Raw genomic sequence first — 24,747 nt, 5'->3', positions numbered from 1 at the left:
AAACAGATAAGAAAATTTTTGGCCAGAGTTTTTATTTAAAGGGTTAACCTTTTTCAAATTCCATGTTTCAAGTTCTATGGCTCTATTTACTAAACATATTTCTTACACATATAACTGGAACACAGCACTAAAAAAGGGAAATCTTTTTCACTGAGTTGCTGAATTAGAGATATTGGGGGTGATTTACTAACCTAAACACACACACACACACCAGGTGTGTGTGATTTTCACACAGCAAAACGTATTTAGCAACCAAAAAGTCTCTAAAAGCATATTTCCACTAATGCCATATATGGAAAAATCATGCACATGATGCATATATAATGCTGCTTCACAGTTTAGACAAAAATGGTTAGCTCATGCATTTACATTCCTGCATTCATCAACGCAAGCAACACAACATAGAGCTAATTTACCCAACATCACCTTGGAATTCCTTCAGGGCTTTGCACAACACACCTGCTGGGTGTGTACACATTACAAAGGTGTTTAGATTCCACCCATAGATCATGCTGGGAGGGAACACACTGCAGAGGTGTATACACGTTCGTGGTGTGTTTATAAGGTTAGTAAATCCACCCCATTGTCTTAGGTTTAACTAAAGAATAACAAACACTTAAAGTGTACATCCACTTTTGCAGCTAAATTTGAGAAACCCCTCTATATGTGTGTTCACATTCACTTCACACAGCAAAAAAATAAATACACATTATATAGACACATACTGTATATATCCTACCTTTTGCAAGCTACTCTCTCAATTTCCAAGTGACATAGAACTCTGTCTAGGAATATAAATTTCCATCGCACACCATACTGGTATATCCTATTAAATTTGGCGCTGAAACGACTGGTGGCTGTTGCCACAGCAATGCATTTGGAAAAAATTTCGTCAGCAGACCTCTTGCTTTAGAAGTTCATCTTCATTGACGTTCTTGCAGCATATTAGAAGGAATTGCAATGTTTCAGAACCGCACACTTTGTCCAACATTTTGCCTGATGAAAGAACCCTATGCAGTTCTGAAACGTTGCAATTCCTTCAAATATGCTGCAAGAACATCAATAAGGACAAACTTCTCAAAGCACAGAAAACACCTGCTTATTGTGCCAGAAATGTAGAGTCCTTTCCTGTGAGCAGAAATGTAAAGCACAATGTTATCTTCCTTTTCTAAACTACTAATTCCTCCACTCCCCATATAATGGAGATGAAGTAGACAGCTTCTTTAGTAACAAGTCCAGTTGAATATGACTAATTACTACTAGATAAACCATGGCTGGGATAACTGAGACCTTCACAGACCAGACCCACTGTTTGCAAACATCTGACCACCATCTACTGTCTATGGTCACCTTTAAACATCTGACATGAGGTCAAAAATGAAATTTTTGGGCATATTGGGCAGATGTTCTTGTTCTTCTGTAATCCATTTAGTACTCTCATGTAAATCTGTTTTAAGCTTATTCTCAATAAGTACAATCTGGCACAAGAAGTTAAAAAGTTAAAATGCTTGGCAAACTTAAAAAGGTAGAGTTCTATAAATGTTTTTTACTAGGGACCTATAAAATATGTTTAAAGCAATTTTATGACCTGCACAGCACATGAATTAATATACTCTCCTCTTAGCTATTTTTTCTAGCAAATTTCTTTTTACATTTAAAAAAAAAGCATTTTTTATAAGTTTTCTATTTTAATATTAATTTTGGATCAAAGACTGAAAAGATACACGTGCTACTTGTAACTTGGGATTCTTTACTAATGATGCATTATGTAGAACACATGCAAGAAACTCAGTGCAATGTTCCTGTAAAGGGTGACAAAACATCAAGAATAAAAAAAGAAACTTGGTCCTACATCAAAGCATTAGCAGCCTGGATAACTAACTGCCATGTTGTTGCCAATTCTCATTGGCCAATTACACAGTTTAGGCATGTGGGATACATTGATCAAAATATATATTTTTTTCTAACAATAAAGTCATTTTGTTCCACTTTGAACTGGTCTACAAAATGAAACTATGGTTTTTTTATGTGCACTTGATTTCCACTAAGAATTTGCAAGCAATGCTAATACTTCAAAATACTTTATATCATAATACAAATGCCTTGAACAGCAAGTGGGTTAATGTGATTTTATATGTTGTGGTTGTAAATTTATTTGCTTAAAATGCAGTTTTTATTTTTGCTCAATTTATCAACAATATAAAGTACTAACAAAAATATGATTTTTTTTCTTTCAAAATTTTCAGTACTTTTTCTTTATATGGTAAAATATCATGTGGTGATTAAATACCACCAAAAGAAAGCTCTATCAGTCCCTCAAAAATGACATTAAATTCATTTCGGTACGGTGTTGCATGACTGAATAAATATCAAAATGCCTGAATACTGAAAATGGCTTGGACAGGAAGGGGGTTTAACAACCTGGTCTTCAAATGGTTAAACAGCTGTGTGACCATTTTATAAAACTTATGTTATTAACACCTCTCTTTTAAAGTATAATCCATATACTACTTCCATTCTCACATATTTTTACAGTATTCATATACCAGGGAAAATAAACAAACAGTCTATTCTGCTTCGGTCGGTAGCAATTTAAAATACTGAAGAAAAAAAAAACTGTTTCCCCTATGTTATGTTATGAAACATTCATTATTACCCAATTTTTTTATATCATATCCAGCCTTAAAACTGAGTGTGCCTGCAAAAAATACAATTCCCAAAATTAGACACAGGCAACGACTTACAAGCTTTTGCCGCTCATCAATTTAGTGTCAACAGAGATTGATGGCACAAGAATTACTGCTCACACTCTTTACGTTCGCGGTCATATGTAATGTGTGGTGTTTTTTTTTTAGCTTGTCAGTTTTTATTGAGCGTTAGATAATACAAACATGTGCAATTATCGGCAGGTATCATGGATCAGGTACCAGTACGCAGACTGCACCTGAGGAAATTATACATTAATACACATAAAATGCAGCAGAACATAAAACAATAACAACATAGTAGTGAAATTGTGTCATAGCCATGTAACTTCTCTAGGGAAGGAGCCATAGGAATTATACTCTGGGTAGAAGACAACCTCACCACCGTAGAGGTATTCGTGGGAGAGATCGGGGCTATTATGTTCAAATATACTGTGAGATTATGGGAGAAGAGTGTGAATGAACAGGTCGGATAGAAGGGACCAAGATTCACAGGACATCTAAAGGGCCCAGGGAGTTTGTTAGTTTCGCTTCAAGATACCATTTGGATAATCGGAAAAGGGACTTCAAGTCTTGCAACTGCTGTAGGGATAATTCAGCTGCGACAAAAGATGTCCAGGTGGCAAAAAATCTGCTGGTGCGTATTTGATTGAATTTAGTGTCTAATTTGTCTAGCAACATTAAGCGGAACAACAGGGAGCGTAAATTATCCATGGATGGGGGGTCTGGTATTATCCAGTTACACAGGATGGCCTTTTTAGCCGTGAGAAGACATAGATGTCCCCAACAGCTGAGGGAAGGGAATGTAGTAAGCCCCAGGCTGGGGATATCTCGTTTCACCCAAGTGGACGTTCATAAAGGATACTACGGCAGACCAGAAAGTCTGTACATGGGGGCACAACCAAAATAAGTGTATAAGCTCAGGCAGAGGGTGATGGCATTTCAGACAGGCCGTAAGCCAGGTGGAAAGAGTCGTTTTCGAGGGTATATTAAACACGTGATAGGCTCTGTGCACCATTTTGAAATATATTTCTCGCCAGGATTCATTTACTATAGCTTTCCGAACCCGTCCCCATCCCTGTTCTACTATCGCAGTCGTCTCTTCAACAGTTATATTCAGGAGAAATCAGCCCAGCGTTTAATGTGGGATGGTGTACAGTTGGAGGAATCAAGTACAGAGGTAGTAATAAACTTGGCAAGATGGGACAATGGCATTTTGACCTGGGGAGATGAGTAGAGGCGAAATAGGTGAATGGACTATTTCTCGCCATGGCGGAGTAAGGTGATGGGAGACAAAGTGGCGTAACTGCAAATATGAGAAAGTGTGGGTAGCGGGGAGATTATATTGAATTTGAAGGTCACGGAAGGTCTTGAAGTGTCCCCCAGGGTCAAACAGGTCCCTGAGGACAGATATACCCCTAGCGGACCACATTTGAAAAGCATAGGATTCCCTGCCCGCGGTGAAGATCGGGGAGGACTTGAGGGGCATCCAGGGAGAAAGTACCGTGGGGAGACATAGGAGTTTCCTGACTTCTCTCCAAGCTAGTACAGTGTCTCTGAGGAGGATGTTATCTTTTATATGTATGGGAAGGAGTCTCAGTGGAGTGTTCAAGACACCAGGAAGTGACCACAGTGTCGTTAGCTGGCTCTCTAGGAGAGGTATTCGTGAAAAAGGAGGTATTATGTATCCAGTCTCATACATGACAGAAGAGGCTGGCTAGGTTGTAGACCCTGATGTTAGGAAGGTTGGTGCCTAAATTCTAGAGAAAAGTCGAGAAGGCACTGTGAAAGAGTTGGATATCCTTATGCTTTAGAAGAAGAGGTATCGTTTGTAATAGATAGAGAAACCTAGCGAAGCTTATAATTTTTATGAGATGGCATCTACCTAGGAGAGAGATGGGGTAATCACGCCACGTGCACAGTTCTTGGACTATTTTAGTGATGATAGCTTGTAGTTGAGGGAGTAACGATCCTTAGCAGAGCCGGGAATGGAGATCCCCAGGTATGTAATGGACCGTTTTTGCATCTGTAGCGAGGGGTGTGTGCGGGAAAGGGTAGCTATGCGAGTCCTATACGGGGTTAAGGGCAGGAGTTCGATCTTGTTGATATTTATTTTGAGGCCAGCAAAGGAATCATAGAGGCTGATATGATTGAGAATGTTGGGGATGCGTGTCAGCGGATCTGACACTACCAGCAGGATATCGTCTGTGAATAAGGCCATTTTTATATCAAAGGGACTGAACTTGTAGCCACTGAAAATTTGAGTGGGGGCCAATGAGTGGGACAGGGGTTCTATAGCGATGTTAAATAGTAGTGGGGAGAGAGGACAACCTTGACGGGTGCCCTTGAATAAATACATGAAAAGGGGGGAAAGTGCCGAAGGGGTGCATATCTGTGCTGTAGGGGAGCTATACATCGTAAAAATATAGGTCTGAAACATTCCCGAGAAGCCCAAACGATTAATTACCTGTGAGAGCCATGACCAGTTGACGTTATCAAAGGCCTTCTCCGCGTCCAATGCCAAAAGGGCCATTGGTGCAGGAGAGGGCCTTGATAAACTTATTCCTTCTAAGGCAGTTATAATTTTCCTAACATTCAGTACAGCAGATCGACCAGTTACAAAGCCCGCCTGGTCCGGTGATATAAGTTTGGGCAGCACGACAGCCAATCTATTTGCCATAATTTTAGAGAGCAGTTTGGCATCAAAGTTCAGTAGAGAAATAGGACGACATGAGCCAGGGATTGTAGGGTCTTTCCCTTTTTTTGGCAACAAGCGGATGTAGGCAGCACTGAACGTTGGCGGGTAACTACTCTGGTGTAGGATATGATTAAAAGGAGGGACACTAGGGTGGGGGAAACATGATCATTTATGGTCTTAAAGAATTCAGCCGTTAGGCCATCAGGGTCGGAGGCTTTCGAACCAGGAGATAATTGAATAGCTGATTGCACCTCCTGAAGGGTGATCACAGCATTCAAGTGGTCCAGGTCAGCAGCGGACAGGGAAGGCAACGAGATGGAATCCAGAAAAGACGAGCCTGCGGTAGCGTTTCCGGTGTCCGCTGCATACAGGGATTGATAATAAGTACGAAAGATGTCACAAACCTTAGTAGGATCCGAGTAGAGGTCTCCCCTGTCATCAATTTAAGTATGTGGGAGGGAGCGGACTGTCTCCGGATTTGCCAACAATTTGCCAGCTTTATTGCCAAATTTGGAATATTCTACTTCTTTATGGGAACAAATTTGTAGATCGTACTGGGCAATCCAGTGATCACATGATTGTTTAGCATGGGTCCACAGTGATTTGTTGGAGGGGTCCTGTCTATATGTTAAGTAGGCTGTCCTGGCCGTCGTGCATGACGCCACATATCTCTGCCTGGTCAATCTCTTTTGGGAGGAGACATAAGCTAAAATCCTGCCTCTCAGGACAGCCTTTGCCGCCTCTTAAAAGAGAATAGGCTCTCCTTTATACATGGCATTATCAGAAGCGTAATCATTCCACCATGAGATCAGATGAGCCTGAAACGTGTCATCAGTAGCTAAGTACGATGGTTAACGCCATACCAGCGGTCTGGAGGATAGGCCCAAGTGATGGATGTCAACCGTCACCGGGGCGTGAACGGATATGACCGTGTCTTCCACAGTCACAGTGGATATTTTTTATATCAAATTGGGTGAAGTAAGGAACAAATCCAGGTGTGAGAGAGAGTCATGGGCATGAGTAAAGTGGGAGTATTCCCGATCCAATGGATGAAGGAAGCGCCAGGCATCCACAAGGCCCCCGGCTTGGATCATGGTGTATAAATTCTGATCCTGTGAGAGGGTGGCTTTAGAAGGGCGACCCTTGGTCCAGGAACGGTCTTCCAATGTGACCGGGACCGCGTTGAAGTCACCCCCAATAAGAACATAAGTATCGGGGGCAGCTGGTGATTGGCGAGACAGGAGGCTGTCATAAAAGGACTTATTGTTCGCATTCCGGCCGTAGATATTCCATATTTCAAAAATAGTATGTCCTAGTTGAATAATAACATGAGGCCATCTACCCTCTGTCGGGTCATGTTGCTGGGTCAGTAAAGAATAAGGTAAGTTTTTACTTAGAAGAATTGCCGTACCTACAGATCGGCCTTTGGATGGTGCTCCCACAGCTGTTCCCACCCAAGACTGTTTGAGGCGGCCAATATCATAACGGTGGAGGTGAGTCTCTTATAGCAAAGCGATGTCCACTTTCAGTTTTTTTAAGATGACACAGGATTTGTCTCCTTTTTTGCAAGGTACGGGGCCCCTTGACGTTCCATGAGGCCACTTTTAAGGAGGTTCCCATATCTTTGGAGATAGCTGCATGACGTTGTGGTCATAGAAAAACAATAAAGAGAAAGTGAGTCGTTACCGGCGTCTCAGTGCTCCGGAAACGACCCTGGTCCACAGATCCCACGATACAGAGAGAGGAGAGATGTGGCCAGCAAGGCACGATGGTGATGAGCAGAGTACGGAGAGAAGTTGTCATCCATATGGCTAAGCATGAACGGCTCTAAGAGTCTAAGAATTAAACAGAACAAATAAGTCAGGTAGTAGCATATACCTTTCAGTGACTTCCTTTTTTCCAGATGGTGGTGTGTGACGAGTCGGCCATCAGGTAGGGGGATTCGTTCCACCCCTAGCAGAGCCAATGTGATAGTGGGGCAGGTAGCTTCCGGGTGCTGCGCCCCGCCCCTTGTGGAAGAGTTCCATAGAGGAGAAAATAATAAAAACGTAAAACTCAAATATAACGCACAACTGCATAACAACAGTAGCATAGTGTGGGTTTTAGCGGCACTTCAACTGCCTGTTCAGCTGGCCTACATAGAAATCGACAAGAGCACTTGCCTGCTTGAGATTCAGGCCTTCTTTTTACGTGGAGGACTCTTAAGTGGGGAGTTGGAGTGCCCATGGGGGTCAGACAGATGCCTGTCTACGTATGCCTTGGCCTGGGCGGCAGATGTGAAGCGGGTTTGGTTGCCATCTGAATCTGTCAGGCGTAGGATTGCTGGATATGCCAGGACAAATTGAACCCGTTTGTGAACGAGGACTTCCTTTTTTCCAGATGACGGTGTGTAACGAGGCGGTCATCAGGTAGGGGGATACATCCCACCCCTGGTAGAGCCAGTGTGATAGTGGGGCAGGTAGCTTCCGGTTGCTGCGCCCCGCCACTTGCGGGAGAGATCCATTGCAGCGGATAAGAAAAGAGAAAAACAGTAGAAATTTTAAGTTTTTCAATAAAACATACCACTGCAGAACCGCAGTAGTCTAACGTAGGTTGTAGCAGCCCTTCAACTGCCTGTTCGGCTGGCCCACGGAGGAGACAACAAAAGCATTAGCCTCCCTGGGTTCAGGCCTTCTTTTTACGTGGAGGACTTTTGAGTGGGGAGTTGGAGTGCCCATGAGGGTCAGACAGATGCCTGTTGACGTATGCCTTGGCCTGGGCAGCAGATGTGAAGCGGGTTTGGTTACCATCCGGATCTGTCAGGTGTAAGATAGCGGGGTATGTCAGGACAAATTTGATCTGTCTATGAACGAGGGTTTGGCACACCTCATGGAAGGAGCGACGTAGTTTAGACAATTCAGCCGAATAGTCAGCAAAAGGTAATAGCTCGTGACCCCCCCGCAACAAATTGGCGCTGCATCCTGTAAGTTTGTAGGATATGGTGCTTGTCTGAGTAGTCTAAGTATCGGACAATGACTGGCCTGGGTCTATCAGTGTCTTTGAGGGAACCCATTCTGTGGGCCCTTTCCACCGCACAGTGAGATGTGATGCCCATGGCTTGGGGGATAATGGAGGAGCAAAAGTGCTGTAGGTCTAATCGATTCAGGGATCCCAATGATTCTAAGATTGTTTTTGCGGGACCTGTTTTCAAGGTCATCTACCTTGTCTTGTAAATATTGAATCAATTTTTGATCCTCAGTCAGTGATCTACCAGACCGAGCTGCATGGTCTTCTAAATCACTTATGTGGCCTTCAAGGGCCTGCAGCCTGGTGGTTTGCGATTCTATGGCCGCTGTGAGGGGCCCCATATGCAGTTTCAGGGAGTCTGCTATGATGGTCCCCATCTCTGCTTTCAGATGTGAGGCTACAATGGCCGCCAGGCTGCTGGTAATCTATATGGGTCAGGGGTGGTGTTATATCCGTCTCACCCAGCTCTTCAGCATCAGCAATGTCATTATCGGCCTCGGCCGCCATGTCAGGCCGCATGTCAGCTGGAGCCGACAGAGAGATTGCAGCCACAAACCTGTCCATGTCGTTCAGGGAGCAGAGAGGCGATCAGGTGACCCGTTCGTGGGGTGAGTCGGAGCAGATTTACGGTGTGAGGATGTGGCGGGGACGGAGCTCCGGTGTACACCGCTAGTCCATCTGGTGCCGGAACCGGAAGTCTTGTAACATGTGGTGTTATCATCACTTTCGCATGTAGGTGTATCCGAGTGTTTGCGTTTGCATGTGATTGAACTTTTTTTTTTACACTTAACTTTACTGCTACCACATAGGGGGTCCCCTATGTGATAGCAAAGAGGATGTAACAGGTCAGCTTTATGGAGACACCTGTAACACCCCCATAGAAGCTGATGAAGCAGAAGCTGATTAGAAGGGATGTCAAGTTATGTGATGACAGACCTCCTTTAAATTTTAATACAGTGATATAAAGAAACACTTGCAATGTAATAACATGGGGATCATAGGCTTGCTAGGTTCGAACAGAAAGGTCAAATACCACCAATTTTATTGAGCAGTGGATTCTCAAGGAATTGGTCAAGAACCTTTGACTCCACTGTTTGCAAAAGCGCTGGAATACTGAGCACCCCACCTCTGAGAAGCACTCTTCCTCCAGGGAATTCTCCCAAACCCATTATACCGAAGTTCCTTAACTGTAGCGACAAAGTGTCATTTTCCCCTGACTTATCTGCTGATGGGCAACGACAAAGAACACAGTTTACTGAAGTAAAGCGAAGACTTCAACACCTCAAACTCATGCACATCATGCTGTAATTTGCTAAGCTACGGTCATTACGGGGGGCGAATCACACTTCTTACAATCTCGAGAGGCCGCAGACTCGCTTAAAAGGAACGAGAGATCCTTCTGAACATCCCTTGAATAAGCCTTCTCCTATCCTATACTGTTCTCCCACAGGGATGCAAATAGGGACGTTATGATCCATTTCATTAAAAAAAAGATATACAAATATGGATTGCTTTCTCCATTCTCCAAGCAGAAGCCTGTGGGTTGCTGCTGTATGGACTCACAAGATATACTTGCATAACTTTTCAGTAGCTGGTTCTTGTACATGTTTTTCATGCTACTGGTTGTCTCTACAGTTATGTCATATATACATTTTGCCCACTGCATCAGTTCCCCAAGTTTATTTTATAGGTTATGTTTTCCTTTTACTCCCCTGATTGTATTGTGCCTACTGATAGCAATACCCCGCCGCCTTTTTCTGATTGAAAGTTATTTTCTATAGCCTGTCTTAATTATTTCTTACACTCTTATGACAATAATAACTATCCTTTCCTGGAATGTTTGGGGCCTGGGGGACCCCCTGATATGACTACAGGTTTTCAATTGCTTGGCAACATATCATCTGGGTATATACTTCCTAGAGGAGACCCATTTTACTCCAGATAGTGAACAATGCCTACGTAGACCCAGGATTAACTTTGCCTTTTACTACCTACTCCTCCTATGCAAGGGGTGTTAGCAACCTTGTCCTCAGATGTATAAAAAGTATGGTTGTTGATAAATGGATTGATAAGAAGGGTCACCATTATTCTTTTTTTTATTACACTGCCAGATTGTTCCCTTACATGCGCACAGGTTGTAATATATATTCTTCCCCTACATTCACGGACTACACTTCTAATATTAGCTTTTTATCTCCACTGAAACCAGATCTGCCTTTTCAGTTGGTAGGAGATATTAAGAATACTTTGCTGGAGATCGTCAATACTCATGCTTTTCTAAAACACATATGTCCTTGTCAAATATTAATTTGTCACTGCGTGATAGTCATACGTTACCTTTTGCGAAGTCTGGTTAGTATGCAGCAAGGGGCGTATCATCTTCCCGATTGTTCATTTGTCCCTTAAAAAGTCCTTCTCCCTAGCTAAGCCCACATGGCAGCTTAATGCTGTATGGTTCCACCCACGTCACATGAGACAATACAACATCTTATGGCTGAGTTTATTTTCTACAAATAGGCTTCTACTAATTTTCTTATAGTGTAAGACGCTTTTAAAGCGCTTGTCACAGGGATTCTTGCCACCCTGATAAATGGCCCTAAATCTCGAACCAAATCTTTGGAAACTCCCTCGATCTACAGTTGGCAAGCTATGTAGGCAAGATACCTGTCAGATCCTATGTCTGACAACCAATGAGAGTGGATAGTAGATTATGAGACCTTAACCCCTTCATGACTGAGCTAGTTTTCAGGTTCTGTTCATAAATGACTGAAACATTTTTTACATTTTTGCTGTGTGATTCTTCCACAGCAGTAATATACTTTCTTACGAAATGTACCCACACATATTATATATAGTTTTTTAGAGGACAGATAGGGCTATATAATTTCCTTGCAGAAGCCAGAAAAGAAATCCTTTTTTTCACTAAATTGACATTTTTTGGTGATAAGACAGGCCAACTTCTGGCTACAACTGCTAAAGCGCAGTCAGAGATACGTCATATTGAGGTACTTAGAAAAACCGCAGAGCCTATTGTCAATTCCCCCAAAGATATCTTGTCTGAACTTACTAACTTCTAATCTGACCCTTATGACTTCAAAGTATTTTATTTCTACTCCTCTTCATTTAAATATTTTGGGGGTATAGACCTTTGTACTCTGTCTGCTTAACATCATGAAACAACCTCTTATAAAAATTGTTGAAGCTATAGCTAGTTTTTCACCACCATAAAGTCCCAGGTGAAGACAGCCACCCGGTAAAAAATTTTAGGAGGTATGGTGATATAATTCTTCCCCAAATGTTCACGCTACACTGTGAAGCCTTTCAGAAGGAGCAGTTTGCTCCATCCATAGCAGAGGCCAGAATAGTAGCAATATCCAAGTCAGGGATGGATCCTTTAGATCCTGTCACCTACAGGCTGACTTCTATATTAACGACTGATGTTAAAATACTCACTAAGGTTTTAGCACCCTGGCTAAACAAGGCTATCACTGTTATTAATTGCCAGGACCACTTCTATCAATATCTGAAATCTCTTTCTGAATATGCAGACCCCAGCAGATAACATGGAGCAGAAAGCCATTCTCTTATTAGATGCTGTATAGGAATTTCACAGTATTGACTCCAAGACCGAGAAATACCTTAGTGGGTGAAAAAGTTACCTATATTATATATTACTAATCATATCATCATGTCCTGAGAAAGAACTCCTCATCATACAATAAATGCAGTCTTTGTAACCTTCCAAATATGGAGATACTCAGCACAAAAGTACTCCACAAAAGAGGGCAATCAGGCCGCCAAAGGCTATCCACAGTCCTCCCTGCGGTCCACAACTTTCCACGAGCGCCGCACACGATCCAGTGGAGAGGAAATGTTTTGGAGTACAACTATGAGATGCATGAAACTAGATCTGTTTTAGAAGATGAAGCATAATCAATACATGTGGAAGATTGTCTCCACTATTTAAGGATCCATTAGCGCATTGCAATCACGATGGACTGTGCTCTGGAATATCTATTTATATTAGGGGAAGAGCTGGCACAAGTTTAAATTGAGAAACATAAGGATTGATGAGTGTACGGAAAATGTTTTCCAATGACGCTTATGGAACACTGGGACACACATGTGCAATGATGTTTGGTACATATGTATGATGAATTGGAATACAAATGTTAGGTTCAGTTATTGATTTCATGGGTTTTTAAATAACTTATGGTTCTTATAAGTGATTATTGGGGTGATGGTCTTTCTATATGTATATTTTTGACATAATGTTGAATTACATTTTGATTGTATACTTTTGTACTGAGTATCTTCATATTGGGAGGGTTGCATTTATTTTACAGTATTGACTGGAGATAATTGTGGGCAGTCGTGGCCCATTCGGCTTCAGTCCTACCATCATGCATTGAATTCAGTGCCTGTACTTAAATCTTACTGCCAAAATTTGGAGTAACGGTATGAAAGCCAGTGGTTTTAATTAATATAAGGGCACAAAGCAGTGATCCCAGTAGAATGGTGCCAATTTTCAAAATGTTGCTACGCTTCCTCTCGCAGCAGGTCTGCGACCAAATGTGTTGTGTAGGCGCACCTGACTTAACCCCTTAGGGTACTCAAGACACAGTTTTAGCATACCCAGGCTCCCATAAGGGCAATGCCCTGCCTTACCGTCCTCACATGCCCTGGATCGCACTAAGTAGATAGGAGATATAAGGCAGGATCCAGGGTTCATGACCCATTCAAACAGCTTTCACCCTAAGGAGCCTCAGGGACAAGGTTCCACCAGACAGATGTACTGGAGCCCTGGACCTGTAAAGCACTCACACCTTACACCAAGGGTGTCCAGGAGTACCTTAAGCAGAGTCCGCAAAGGACACATTTAAAGCCAGCCCTGCTTCTTCCCCACTGGGTCTGGGTACAGAGTCCAAGACTACAGAGGATCAGTCGATACCAGAAATCCACACAATGAGAGCAATACAGCAACAGAAGAATCTTGCAAGAGAAAAAAATAACTTGACATGTAAGCAAAAACAGTAGGAAGTGGGTTGCTTCTATCAGAGGGGGGAAGACATTTGTTCTCCAAGGAGACTAGCAAAAACCTGGAGCACGATGATAGTCGGATGAGTTGTACTAGGCTGTCGATACAGCTTTGTTTTGCCAGTGTTACATTTTCTAAAGGTAGCAGCATAACCCTATGTACCTGAATTATCATCTTGTATCCCTTAATGTACGCAAATATTTATATACATAGCCAAATAAAACTCAACTACAAATATACTGAACTAGAAAAGTACATTTTAAAGATTGTCTTACTACTAAAGCAATGCATACATTCCCATAATGCACAATTCGGTAACAAATGTGTTTTCCTTTTATTTGATAGGAAAAACAAACTATTATTTCAGATGATTTTGCATAGAACAATTATAAGACCCCTTTACTTCCTACTAACTGCACTGCTACACTTGCCACAGGTCATTACTAATGATACCTGTTTTACTAATAATAATACTAATAATAACCTACAAAGTTTGCCTGTGAACTGCTTCCAAATGGTAATAGAAGATGCCAACTGCGTGACACCCAGAAGTGGTGCTAGTTCCTCAGAAAGCATTTTGCTGTGCATGATGCTACACTTGATACACTGCAGAAGTAGCAACAGTTTTGGCAATTGGGTAACAGCCTCCAGTGATGTTAGTAGAATTGGCTGGGTCAGAATGTCTATTCTGACAAACCCCCTTTAAAAACAGTGCTTAGGTGTTTCATTTTTGCTTTGTTTATTACATAACAGAGTGTGAAGACTCTTGCGATGACAAAGTGGGAACACCACCATGTTGCTATACAGAGAACCTAAGGGAGAATTTAGGGTAAGTGAACAAAAATCATCCCCATAATTCAAGCCAACCTGTGACACTGAAGCCGGTCGGCTCTATTGATCGGGAAGTGAACACTAACCGCCAATCGCTGACTTCCCGATCCTCTCCCTGCAGAGATCGGTGACTGTCAACCACCGCTCCCCACAGGGATTCCCCCCTCCCCTCTCCGTTTCTCCAATGCTGACCTCTAGAGAGTCAGGGCCAGCTGTCAATCAGCCAGCGGGGTGGATCTTGACAGTATTGTCGGGATCCGTCCGGGCTGCGGTGTGGCTCTGCGTTACCAGCATATATGCTCAATTTTGGGTCACCGGAGGACATTAGTATATGTCCTATCGTGACCCTGAAGAGAACTATGGGGGAAAAAAGGTTGCCCCATAGTTCTCCTTTAAAATCAGGCCCCTTCTGTAACATCTTTCATACTGTACTGTGTTGCCATTTACTACCCCACCCTTGAACCTTTTTTGTATGCAAACATTTGCCAAAGAGTAATGTGTAATGATAAGTTAATTATTTACCTTTGTCCTGTGGTTTGTTGCTCTCTAAGCTGTAGGAAGGTTTCCTCGTGCTCCCTATCCTTTCTCTGCAGCTCATCCTTGAGAACATCTGTAGCATGCTCCAACTCATCTATGCGGTTCCGCTGTGATGCTATCACATTTTCTCTGCAAATAGAAAAAAAACACCTACATATTTAAGTTTATCCTGGCACTACATATATGGCAATTTATGATATAAAGCCTCCAGGGTTTAATGTGGTATGTGAGTGAACGGGTAATTAATTTAAATTGGCCTGTTTCTGGGTTATACATAGTTAATGTCTGAGCAAGCAAAAAAAAAATGTTTTCAGTATATTCCACAGAAACCAGTTTGAGATGTTTCTAAAATGTTAGTCTTTGCATATTGTATATCTTATCTCCTTTTGCCTCCTCTGGTTGTTAACTTTACAAATCCCCCCAAGGTTGTTTTATGTTTCTTAATATCATGAGTAGTCTTGTAGCTTTGTACACATGCATGATTTTAATTGGTTTATGCTCCGCCATCCCCCTTTTAGTTTCACGTTTAACACTTTTGTCTTAACAATAAACCTTTGAATATAGAGTGAATACACTGTTTTGTGTGCTTCTGTATTCCCAAGAACTTGTCTGAAGCTGGCAGCATGATTGAATCCTGGGAAACGTAAATTGAGTTAAGACCTACCAGGAGAAGTGGGTTTGAGGCCCTTCAGTGTAACTTTCCCGGTGGGTTCAAGGCACACTACTGAGAGTTCGAGGCCCTGCAGTGTAACTTTCCTGAGGGCCCCTAACAGTGATTAGCAATGTCTCAGATTTTTAATTTGTTAAATTTGCACTCTAAAAGGCTTTCATTGGGATCCAGTTCCCAATGTAAATGTGGAAGACAAATGGTAGAGTTGGACAATGTTAGAATGACAGCATCTGTGAAAATAAATAACTTGTGGGAGGTCTTATTAATGAATAAAGTCAGTCGTGTAAGCATTCAGACTGCACCTTTTTCATTACAGCTCTGAAATCGGAGAGTCAAGCCAAAGACAAAACTAAGGGCACACATTGTCCTGTGGTTACACAGAAGTCAGAAAGGAAATTACAAATTACATTTGGTCACTTTTTGGCCTCTAAGCCCTACAGGACTGTTAGGGTACCCTGTTGATAGCCACAGTCAGTTAGGGAAATCACATATTTAGTGTTTTGTGCTGGGTATCAGACTGTGAACATTGCTCTGGGATATGATTTTGGTAGGCAAGGACCTTGGTAAAACGCTTTTAGATTGAATTTTAATAAAGACTTTTGGACAGTAGCTTTCCAAGAGATGATAATCTTTCTCTTCTTTCTGCAGGTTGGCCATTTCAGATCCTAGCACACCAGACTGATAAGGGACACCCTTAATTAAGGGTTCAAAATTGGATAATAGTTTAGGGCTGCAAGGTAAGGCTACAGACACTGTATAGAAACACATAGCACTAAACTGAAATTCAACTGTGAAAGTGAAAATACACTTTAAAAGTGTCAGTGAGGCAGCCACCACCACCACTCCTCATTTCAGTGACCTGAGGTTCAGAGACATGATGGCTGTAAAAGGGGATCCTGCAACCTTCTGGAATGTAGGCAAGAGCTTGTTTGTCTGGACTTCCTCCAAGTGGCACATTTTTGTTCCCACTGAGATGGCAGCATGAGATCTGCCTTTTCCCATTTTATTGGGCATTCCAAAGGGTGTCCAACCAGTAATAGTTTCTCTATGTCATGGCCCAAATCCTGGGGTCCGTACACAGGCACTGAAGCATGAATAAGCCCATTCACATCACGGTGCTGTGGGTAGCAAATGTATTAAAAAGGACCCACACTGCTCAGCTATGTGGAACAGCCCTGGTGATAGCAGTGTCCTACACCAATGGAGAAGTGCTATCCAGTGGAATAGTATGGCTGTTCTCTCCATTCCTCTCCAAGCTGCCCCTCAGTGATGTTGCAGTTGCAGGAACATCAATAGCAATAACTCCTCCCTGCCTGTTGTCATCTCCCTCTAGGTTCCTTGTTCTTCTTCCTACATAATCAGTAACAAGAATTATTGAGCATCCTCCTCAGTCAAGTTACTGATGGTTGCTGAAATAATTCAGCAGAGTCCTCCAAGCCAGTTTGTGGGGCAATGGTGGGATTAGCTGTAGAGAGGTATGAAGAAAATGGTGCATTTGCAGCTGCTGATGAAAATGTGTTGCTCTGCACCTGCAAGGAGAAAGATGAGGAATGCATGGTTATCCTCTACACACCCTACTCAAGTGTTCTGGCTGTACGCTCAGTGCCAGAAAGAAAATGCAGACATACCCAGCCTCTCAAAGGTGTGGCCGGAGCAAGCTGATGCAGAACTTGCTTGTCACTGCATGATGGAGTTTAGCCTTTTAATATCAAGGAAGATGACTTTGAAGGTCACCGCAGTGGATGCGAGGCTACTCGTGCAAAGTGGCTCAAAAGAACTACTGATCTTTAAGCAGGTAATACAGATGCTTTGAATTATAACTGTCTGTGACAGAACAGGAATCACAGTAATATACAGTGTACTATGCCCAAAATAACAGCAGAGAGAATACCTGTACTGCACTGTACTTCCTAAATAACCATAGGTTTAAACTACATAGTTTAATTTAAAATATTATATTCAGGAATACTAAAATTACATACAGGTTTCTGGTCTCTGCTCGAGCTTCTTCAAGCAAACTGTGGCCATATCGTGGAAGAGCTGCTTGAGTAGATCTGCAAGGGACTTCAGGATTCTGAATTTTCATTCCTGCAGGTAAATGAATCACAATATAAAGACACAAGCACAGGAATACCCATGTGTAAATGTTTTTACAGTGCTCTCCAACCTTAATCACATTCACCTCACTTGACTTCCCAGATATGTGCTAGTAAGCTATCTTTACTTGGAACCCTCATCATAAACCTTTGAACCAACCAGGTGCTTTTCTCATCTTTGTGACTCAAACAAAATGACAGCTTTATATTGTCTATGTGCAACATCTTATTAAATAGACACCCAGGTCTCAGTGGGCTCAATTATACTACTGTGTAATGGGGCACTCTGGTGCCTCAACTCACTGTGTCCATTTCCACAAGCTTGATCACCACTGCACCCCTATTAAACATATCAGAGTACTTCTGGTATTGGGGCATACATGCATGCCCCCCACCCTCTCACAATGCAGGTCAAAGCCCTGTGGTATTGGGGTCTAGAGACTAGTCTAATCGGGTGCAAAAATCACAATGGAATGGAGTGGACTGCAGTCCTAAAAAACGAATGTAACCACTATATTTATGGACAGGTAAGCTGCAATATTTAAAAGTGTTGTTATTGGGTTTAGATACGCATTAAGGCATGTCTAAAAGCAAATTGCCTAACTGAAAATATATGAATTATATTCATTAAGAAATTACTATAATGTGGCAGTTTGAGCAGCTTTGCTGTTTTAGAAAGTTCTTACCAGTATTCAAAAAGTATCCTGTCACATTAAATGCCAATACATATTGTAAATACCTTTGCGCATAACTCCTTGCATTAATACATCTTCAGTCACTTTTCGAAGGCCAGAATTAATACGGGACTGTACGTAGTTGTATGGGGCATGTCTGTGTCCCTGGGTTTGCAGTTGCTGCTTAGCAGCGATTAAACGATTGTGTAATGACTCTTTTTGCTTCTCCAGCTCTCGCACATTCTCCTGCAGCTGTTCAATCATCTCTTCAAGCTCAACATCTTTTCCCGATCTTTTTGAAACTCCAGTCCCTTGCTCTGCCTTCTTTTTGTCCTGTACCAGTCGTATTAACTTGGTGGCCATCCTAAAACAAAAATGGTAGCAAATTATATCTCACAATTCCAAAAAACATTTCCAAGATATAAATAACTAGAAAAAAAAAAGAACAGAAATATATTCAAAAGTATATCCAAACAGTTATTTATTTTTTATAAACATATAATTACAAAAATTGGTCTGGCAATAAAAAAAGTTTAAAATCGCTCATTTTACTCTTCTTAAAAGTGATGTGGGAGGCACTATAATTCATGAAAATTGTCTAAAGCCAGAAGCCTTCAGATTTGCTGATTCATGCCACCATTTTAAAATGGCACTTGGGCAAATAACTGCTATCCCCGCACCATTTTAAATCGGCAGTTGGGACACAAGTGGAAAACATAACATTTGTTTTAAATGAAAATAAATAATATAATTTTTTTTATATAAAGTTAGACTCACAAATACGTACAAAAATGTCACAAAAGCATGCACTGACAAGCAAGTTGTTTCCGTCAAGTCTTATCACCAACATTTGAATGATTTCAGTATTAAATCTTCATCAGGTGTACTGAATCACCCATTTTCGCTTTATCCTGAAAGCGCACATTTTTTGTTCCCTTGTATCTTACATGTGTCTTTACACTACACAAGGAGGATATATGGAAGGAAAAGGAGGATTTCTGACGTGAGAAGAAAAAAACAGCTATTTTTTTACCAAACAGGATCTACATGCAAGGCAAGACTTTGTGGGGATATTCACAGAAAATTAGAGGTAGTTAAACAGATTTTTTTCCTTTGGAGGTTGTGCTAGTCTGATGCTATGCTTTTGTGTTACTATTTTTTTATCCAATCTTTATTTATCAAGCTATTAGAAGCTATGTAAAGAAACATAGACAAAAGTAGACAAAGCCAGAAAAAATGTAAAAGAAAGGCAATGAGATATGGAACATTGTGTATTAATGACAGTATACATCTGCTTAGTGAATTACTGAAGTAAGGCATTGGCAAAAATTATACACTGGAGTCAATCAGGTAGATTCTTGAGATCAATATGTTACCCTGCATAGAAAAACTCTATGTGTAGTACTGGTGATGATTAAACCCAAGGTTTTGAGTCCATGCTTCTAATAGTAAAGGATGTAGTCCGTGCTCCATAGATTTGAAGCAGAATAATATAGACAAAATAAAATAACCAAAAGGAGAGATACAAAAAATTCAGTGTAACAAGGTAGTACCCCAGAGGATGACCTTTCAAGGAGAAAAAGAGAAAAAAAGGAGAAAAGAAACAGACTAGATTTTAGCTAGCTGGGGCTCATAGGATTCCACCTCAGACTTGCACAATCTTGTGCATATAGTTGAAAGTGATCTAGGTCAATACATAACCACGTTGTCACCAATCATAAAAATGATTTTAGAATAGTATGGCAGGCATCACGGAATGGCCTTAACCAAATACCTTTCCCCAAGGTTTAGTCACCAAGGCTTAACCAAGATTGAAGCCATAATAATGAAGAGATCAGGGGAGGAAGGCAATGAGGACTGGTTACGCATTGTGTCTTTGCTCCCCTCATGTTAACTCATCATGTCCCCGTAGAGTGGTTACTGGCACTGGCAACATTCTGAGTTTGGGGCACTATTAGGGGAGGGGGTATAAGATTGTCCATTGGGTGAAAAGAAATGGCTGGTCTGTTTGGTACATATCTTAAAACTCCCTCACCTGGGATTAGGAAGCAAGAGTTTTCAGATCATCTCTTAAGAGATTCCAACTTCAGGGGTTTAGAGAAAACTTAAACATAAAAAAGTTCTCACCAGGAAGTAGTAGGCCCATGAAGATCCCAGTTGCTTGAACTGCTGTATAAGCTGGGACTTGGTGAAAGAAGTCATAAGTAGTTGTTGCCCTTTAGCCAGGGTGGTCAGATAACTACCTTGTTTAGGTGACAGTTTGTGTGGATAGCCATCCAGGATTCCAGAAGGAACAAAGCAATTGCTGGCGAAAATCACTATAACATTTTGGCAGATCTGGTGTTGGAATATTCAAGTCAGAACAAAAGTGTGAGATATCATTAGGACTGCATAGTTATACTAGCAGACCGTTGTGTTGAAAACATGGGAAGCACCACTTATAAGTGAACCCTTTCTCATGCAATACTGGCAGGAGAGGTTTCAAAGCTTGCCTGCTCTGCAAAGTTATAGGCACAAGATTCTGGAGTTTAACTACTGTTCCAGTAATGGAAATCAGCTCATTTTCCTTTGCTCTTTTGAGAATTTCTTCCAGTTCTAGGCAACAGATATTACACACAGGGGTGCATCAGGAGGTCCCTCAGGTCTTAAGGGTGTTCAATCCTATCAACATTGATGCTCAAGCCAACGATAAAAAAAAATATTGTACAGTGGGTAAAAATTGCTCCTTTAGTATAGTCTCTGGGACTCCTCTTTATGCAGTCATCAAGATCTTTTATGTGCCTATTATAAGTAATCAGGTGCATGGCATATGTGGCCGTAGACTATTGTAGATAGGAAATAGTGTCAACGTGAGTCTTACCCTCTACAATGGTTCCATCTAACCTGGATGAAATTTCCGGTAGATCTGACCTCAACTCAGTTATGGCACCCCAGTGTAGATTTAATGTCTACTGCCAACAATCTCATGTCTGCCAAAGTAGGGAACTGGTATGAGTAAGGAGTGGTAGTTGTAATTGTCTGGTGCTGTATGGTGCTGTCCCCTGAGGTACCTTCCTATTGGCCTCAGGGGACTCAGACTTCTGTGAGGAAAAAAAGTCCACTATGCTACAAGGGAGTTGTGACAGTGGGTCTCTGATCAATTTGGACGCTTGGAGGGTTTTGCTAATCTTCCCTATGGTTGAAATCAAGCAGTGTAAGGTAGCTTTTTTGCTCACTTTCCCCTCATGGTGCTGGAGCAGAATTTGCGTGTGGCCATCATTGGCCATCCGCCCTCAATGCACTTCTAATAAAAGGATTTTACAGGGAGTAGAAAAAGCCAAATTTCTTTCTCAATAATTTAAGGCACACGAGATTCAGAGACAATTGGGACGTCCAAAAGCAGTATAACTGAGGGGTGGGCCACATAGCAAACAAAACGCTAACAAGCCCAACTAAAATAACAGAAAAACAACTGGGGACTGCTAGCATCTCACAGAGCTGCCTAAAAGACCTTGTGCCAAAAGCTGGCATTAGATGAGGTATGAACATCCAGCAGGTTAAACGTATACAATCTGTGAACGATAGACCAGATCAACGGCCTCACAAAACTGGGAGACAGTTCCCTCATGCCAGAAAGCCCTAGAAACACTCACAAATCTAGTAGAGTGTACCTTGACAGAAAAAGGTGGAATCCAATCATAATTACCATAGCGAAAAACTGGTTCCCTTTTTCGGGGACCATCTGGGTTGACACAAAGGGAGCCAGTTTGTTTTTTTTTAGCAAATTATTTTTATTGGTATACAGCATTGTAATACTAGTACAGCCCTCAATGAGGGTGTATATAAGAAAGAAAAACATATGCATAGCAGATAAGGAACAACATATACATAATTACCGATAACCAGCACAAGTGGATTATGTGAATAGTATTTCCCGAAACCCGGCCATAAATGAGTGTCTTTACACCACTAAGGTCATTACAGAGTGAAAATGGTGTAGCGCACAAAAAGCGATTACATAAATTAAAAGAGATAAAATAAAAGCTATAAAAAGACAAGAACACTAAATTGTGTGTCCCAGATTTGAGTATGGGAAGGAAGTAATGTCCGAGGAGCCCTAAAGAACATCTAAACGACCCAGGGTTCCTGCTACCTTGGACTCTAGGTACCACTCTGTATATTGAAACAGTGACATTAAAGCTTCTAGTTGTCCCGGAGACAGCTCGGTCAAAAGGAAGGTGGACTAAGTGGCAAAAAATTTGGAAGTATGTTCCTGGGTGAATTGGGCCTCCAATTTGTCAAAAGCCATTAGTTTGTGGAGGAGTTCCTTCAATAACGCTAAGGAAGGGGCGGAAGGTAGTAACCAATTTATCAAAATAGTCCTTTTTGCCGCCAGCAGGCATAAATGTGTCTTGGGGCGGATGTGGAGGAGGATGTAGGTAGTGAGTGAAATAAACAAATAACTGGTGAACAGGATCTCTGAATCCCCGCATGGGCGTTCATATAAGATAAGACTGAAGACCAAAATTGCTGAATGTTGGGGCACAGCCACATCAAGTGGTCCAGATCAGGGTATTGGGTGTAGCATTGGATATGATTGGGGAACACGGAGGGAAAGTCAGTGCAAATAGATAACCTGAGGTGAGATAGAAGGGTGGAAAGAGAAACCTTCTGTGTTGGCGAGGCTAAAAGTCTATAAAAGGACATGTGCGTCATCATAGACCACGGGGTAGGGAGGTAAGTATGGATAAAGTGACAAACTTGTGCGTACTGCAGGAAATGTTAACCTGAGATCCTGTAGGTGTATTGTAGGTCCCTGAACGATTTACATAACCCTTGAGGTGATAGCAGGTCCTTTATGGTGCAGATACCCTTCGTTTTCCAAAGCAAGAAAACGTTGGATTCCCTGCCTGGGGCAAAGACCGTGGAAGATACGAGTGGCATCAGGGGAGAAACCACCCCAGGGATCCGATATAGTTTCCGGACCTCCCTCCAGGCTATAATGGTGTCTCTCAGGAGGATATTGGTTTTGATGTGTGCGGGAAAAGTTTACCATGGTATGTGAAGGATGCCTGATAGGGACCAAGGAGATACTATAGTCTGTTCCAAGATTGTATCAGTAAAATGAGCAGTACCATGAATCCAATCCCTAGCATGTCTAAAGAGGCTGGCCAAATTGTACATCATAACATCAGGTAGATTTGCCCCAGCAAAGATTTAGGCCGCTGAAGTTTGCGCAAGGCTATGCGTGAACGTTTCCTTCTCCAAATAAATGTAGTAAAAGCTTTGTACAGCAGGCAAATATCGTCATGCTTGATGAGGAGGGGTACCGTCTGTATGGGATATAACAATCGTGCAAAGCTGATCATACGTATCAAGTGACATCTACCCAATATGGAGAGAGGGAGGTCACGTCACTTCTGCAAGTCCTGGGTGATTTTTTTAAACAGGGGGACATAGTTAAGATGGTATAAATCCGTGGCCCGACTGGATAAATGAATACCCAAATAAGTAATGAAACGTCTCTGAACCTGTATGGGTAGCTCGGGAGGCCAGTGGGATGTATCAAGGGGTTTACCTGGGGACAGTGGCAGGAGTTCACTCTTGCTGCAATTAATTTTTAACCCTGAGAACGAGCCGTAGCGCAGAATAAGTTTCATAACGTTAGGTACCTGGGAGGCAGGGTCGGACAGTACCAATATGATGCCGTCTGTAAAAAGGGCTAGTTTTACCTCCTGGGAACCCATGGGACATCCCTGGAATGACGAGGAGGCTGAGAGTGCATGGGAGAGTGGTTCCAGGGCCAAATTGAAAAGCAGAGGGGACAACGGGCAACCTTGTCTCGTTCCCTTGTGTAATGCAAAGGGGCGGGACATAGCAGATGAGGTAAGTATGCGCACGTGCAACATCAGTATGAGGCAGGGAGGATGTGAGCACTAATACACTGGCTGAATTCCCACTTGCCCTCACTTTATTTCCACTCGCCAAATGCGAGTTGAAATTTTGAGCCCTGGATGTATATGTATGAATATACATAATAATTGGTGTCTGCAGCAACAGTGAAGCATGGAAGAGGTTGGTAGAGGTTTCTTGCAAGTCTGGGGCTGTATTTCTGCCAATGGAGTTGAAGATTTGGTCAAGATCAATGGTGTCCTCAATTCTGAGAAAGACCAGCAGATACTTATCCATAATGCCATACCATCAGGGAGGCGTGTGATTGGCCCCAAATTTGTTCTGGACAGCGACCCCAAACATGCAGTCAAAATCAGAACAGACCCCCAAGAACAGACATCATAGAGTCTGCGTGGGATTACATAAAGAGACAGAAGGATTTGAGGCAGCCTACATCCATACAACCTGGGACTAGTTCCTCAAGATGTCTGGAACATCCTACCTGCTGAGTCCCTTCAAAAACGGTGTGCGAGTGTACCTAGAAGAATTGATGCTGTTTTGAAGGCAAAGGGTGGTCACACCAAATATGTTTAAAAGAAATTAAAAATATTTTTAAAAATA

The 24,747-nt window shown here is 42.0% G+C and overlaps 1 protein-coding gene across 1 annotated transcript in view; it reads right to left on the bottom strand.

Annotated features, from left to right (window-relative positions):
* Window positions 1-24,747, bottom strand: part of RPGRIP1L (RPGRIP1 like) — a 210,623-nt gene that overhangs the window by 161,298 nt on the left and 24,578 nt on the right. The window contains exons 5-7 of the mRNA XM_018554730.1: window positions 18,321-18,619; window positions 17,468-17,573; window positions 14,801-14,944 (exon numbers count right to left, since the gene is read on the bottom strand). Coding sequence (XP_018410232.1) covers window positions 14,801-14,944; window positions 17,468-17,573; window positions 18,321-18,619 — 549 coding nt within the window. The remainder of the gene's footprint in view (window positions 1-14,800; window positions 14,945-17,467; window positions 17,574-18,320; window positions 18,620-24,747) is intronic.

This window comes from Nanorana parkeri, unplaced genomic scaffold, assembly GCF_000935625.1.
Source record: "Nanorana parkeri isolate BGI_ZX_2015 unplaced genomic scaffold, ASM93562v1 scaffold170, whole genome shotgun sequence".
Classification (NCBI taxonomy): Eukaryota; Metazoa; Chordata; class Amphibia; order Anura; family Dicroglossidae; genus Nanorana; species Nanorana parkeri.
This window is presented reverse-complemented; position numbering and strand designations above follow the sequence as displayed.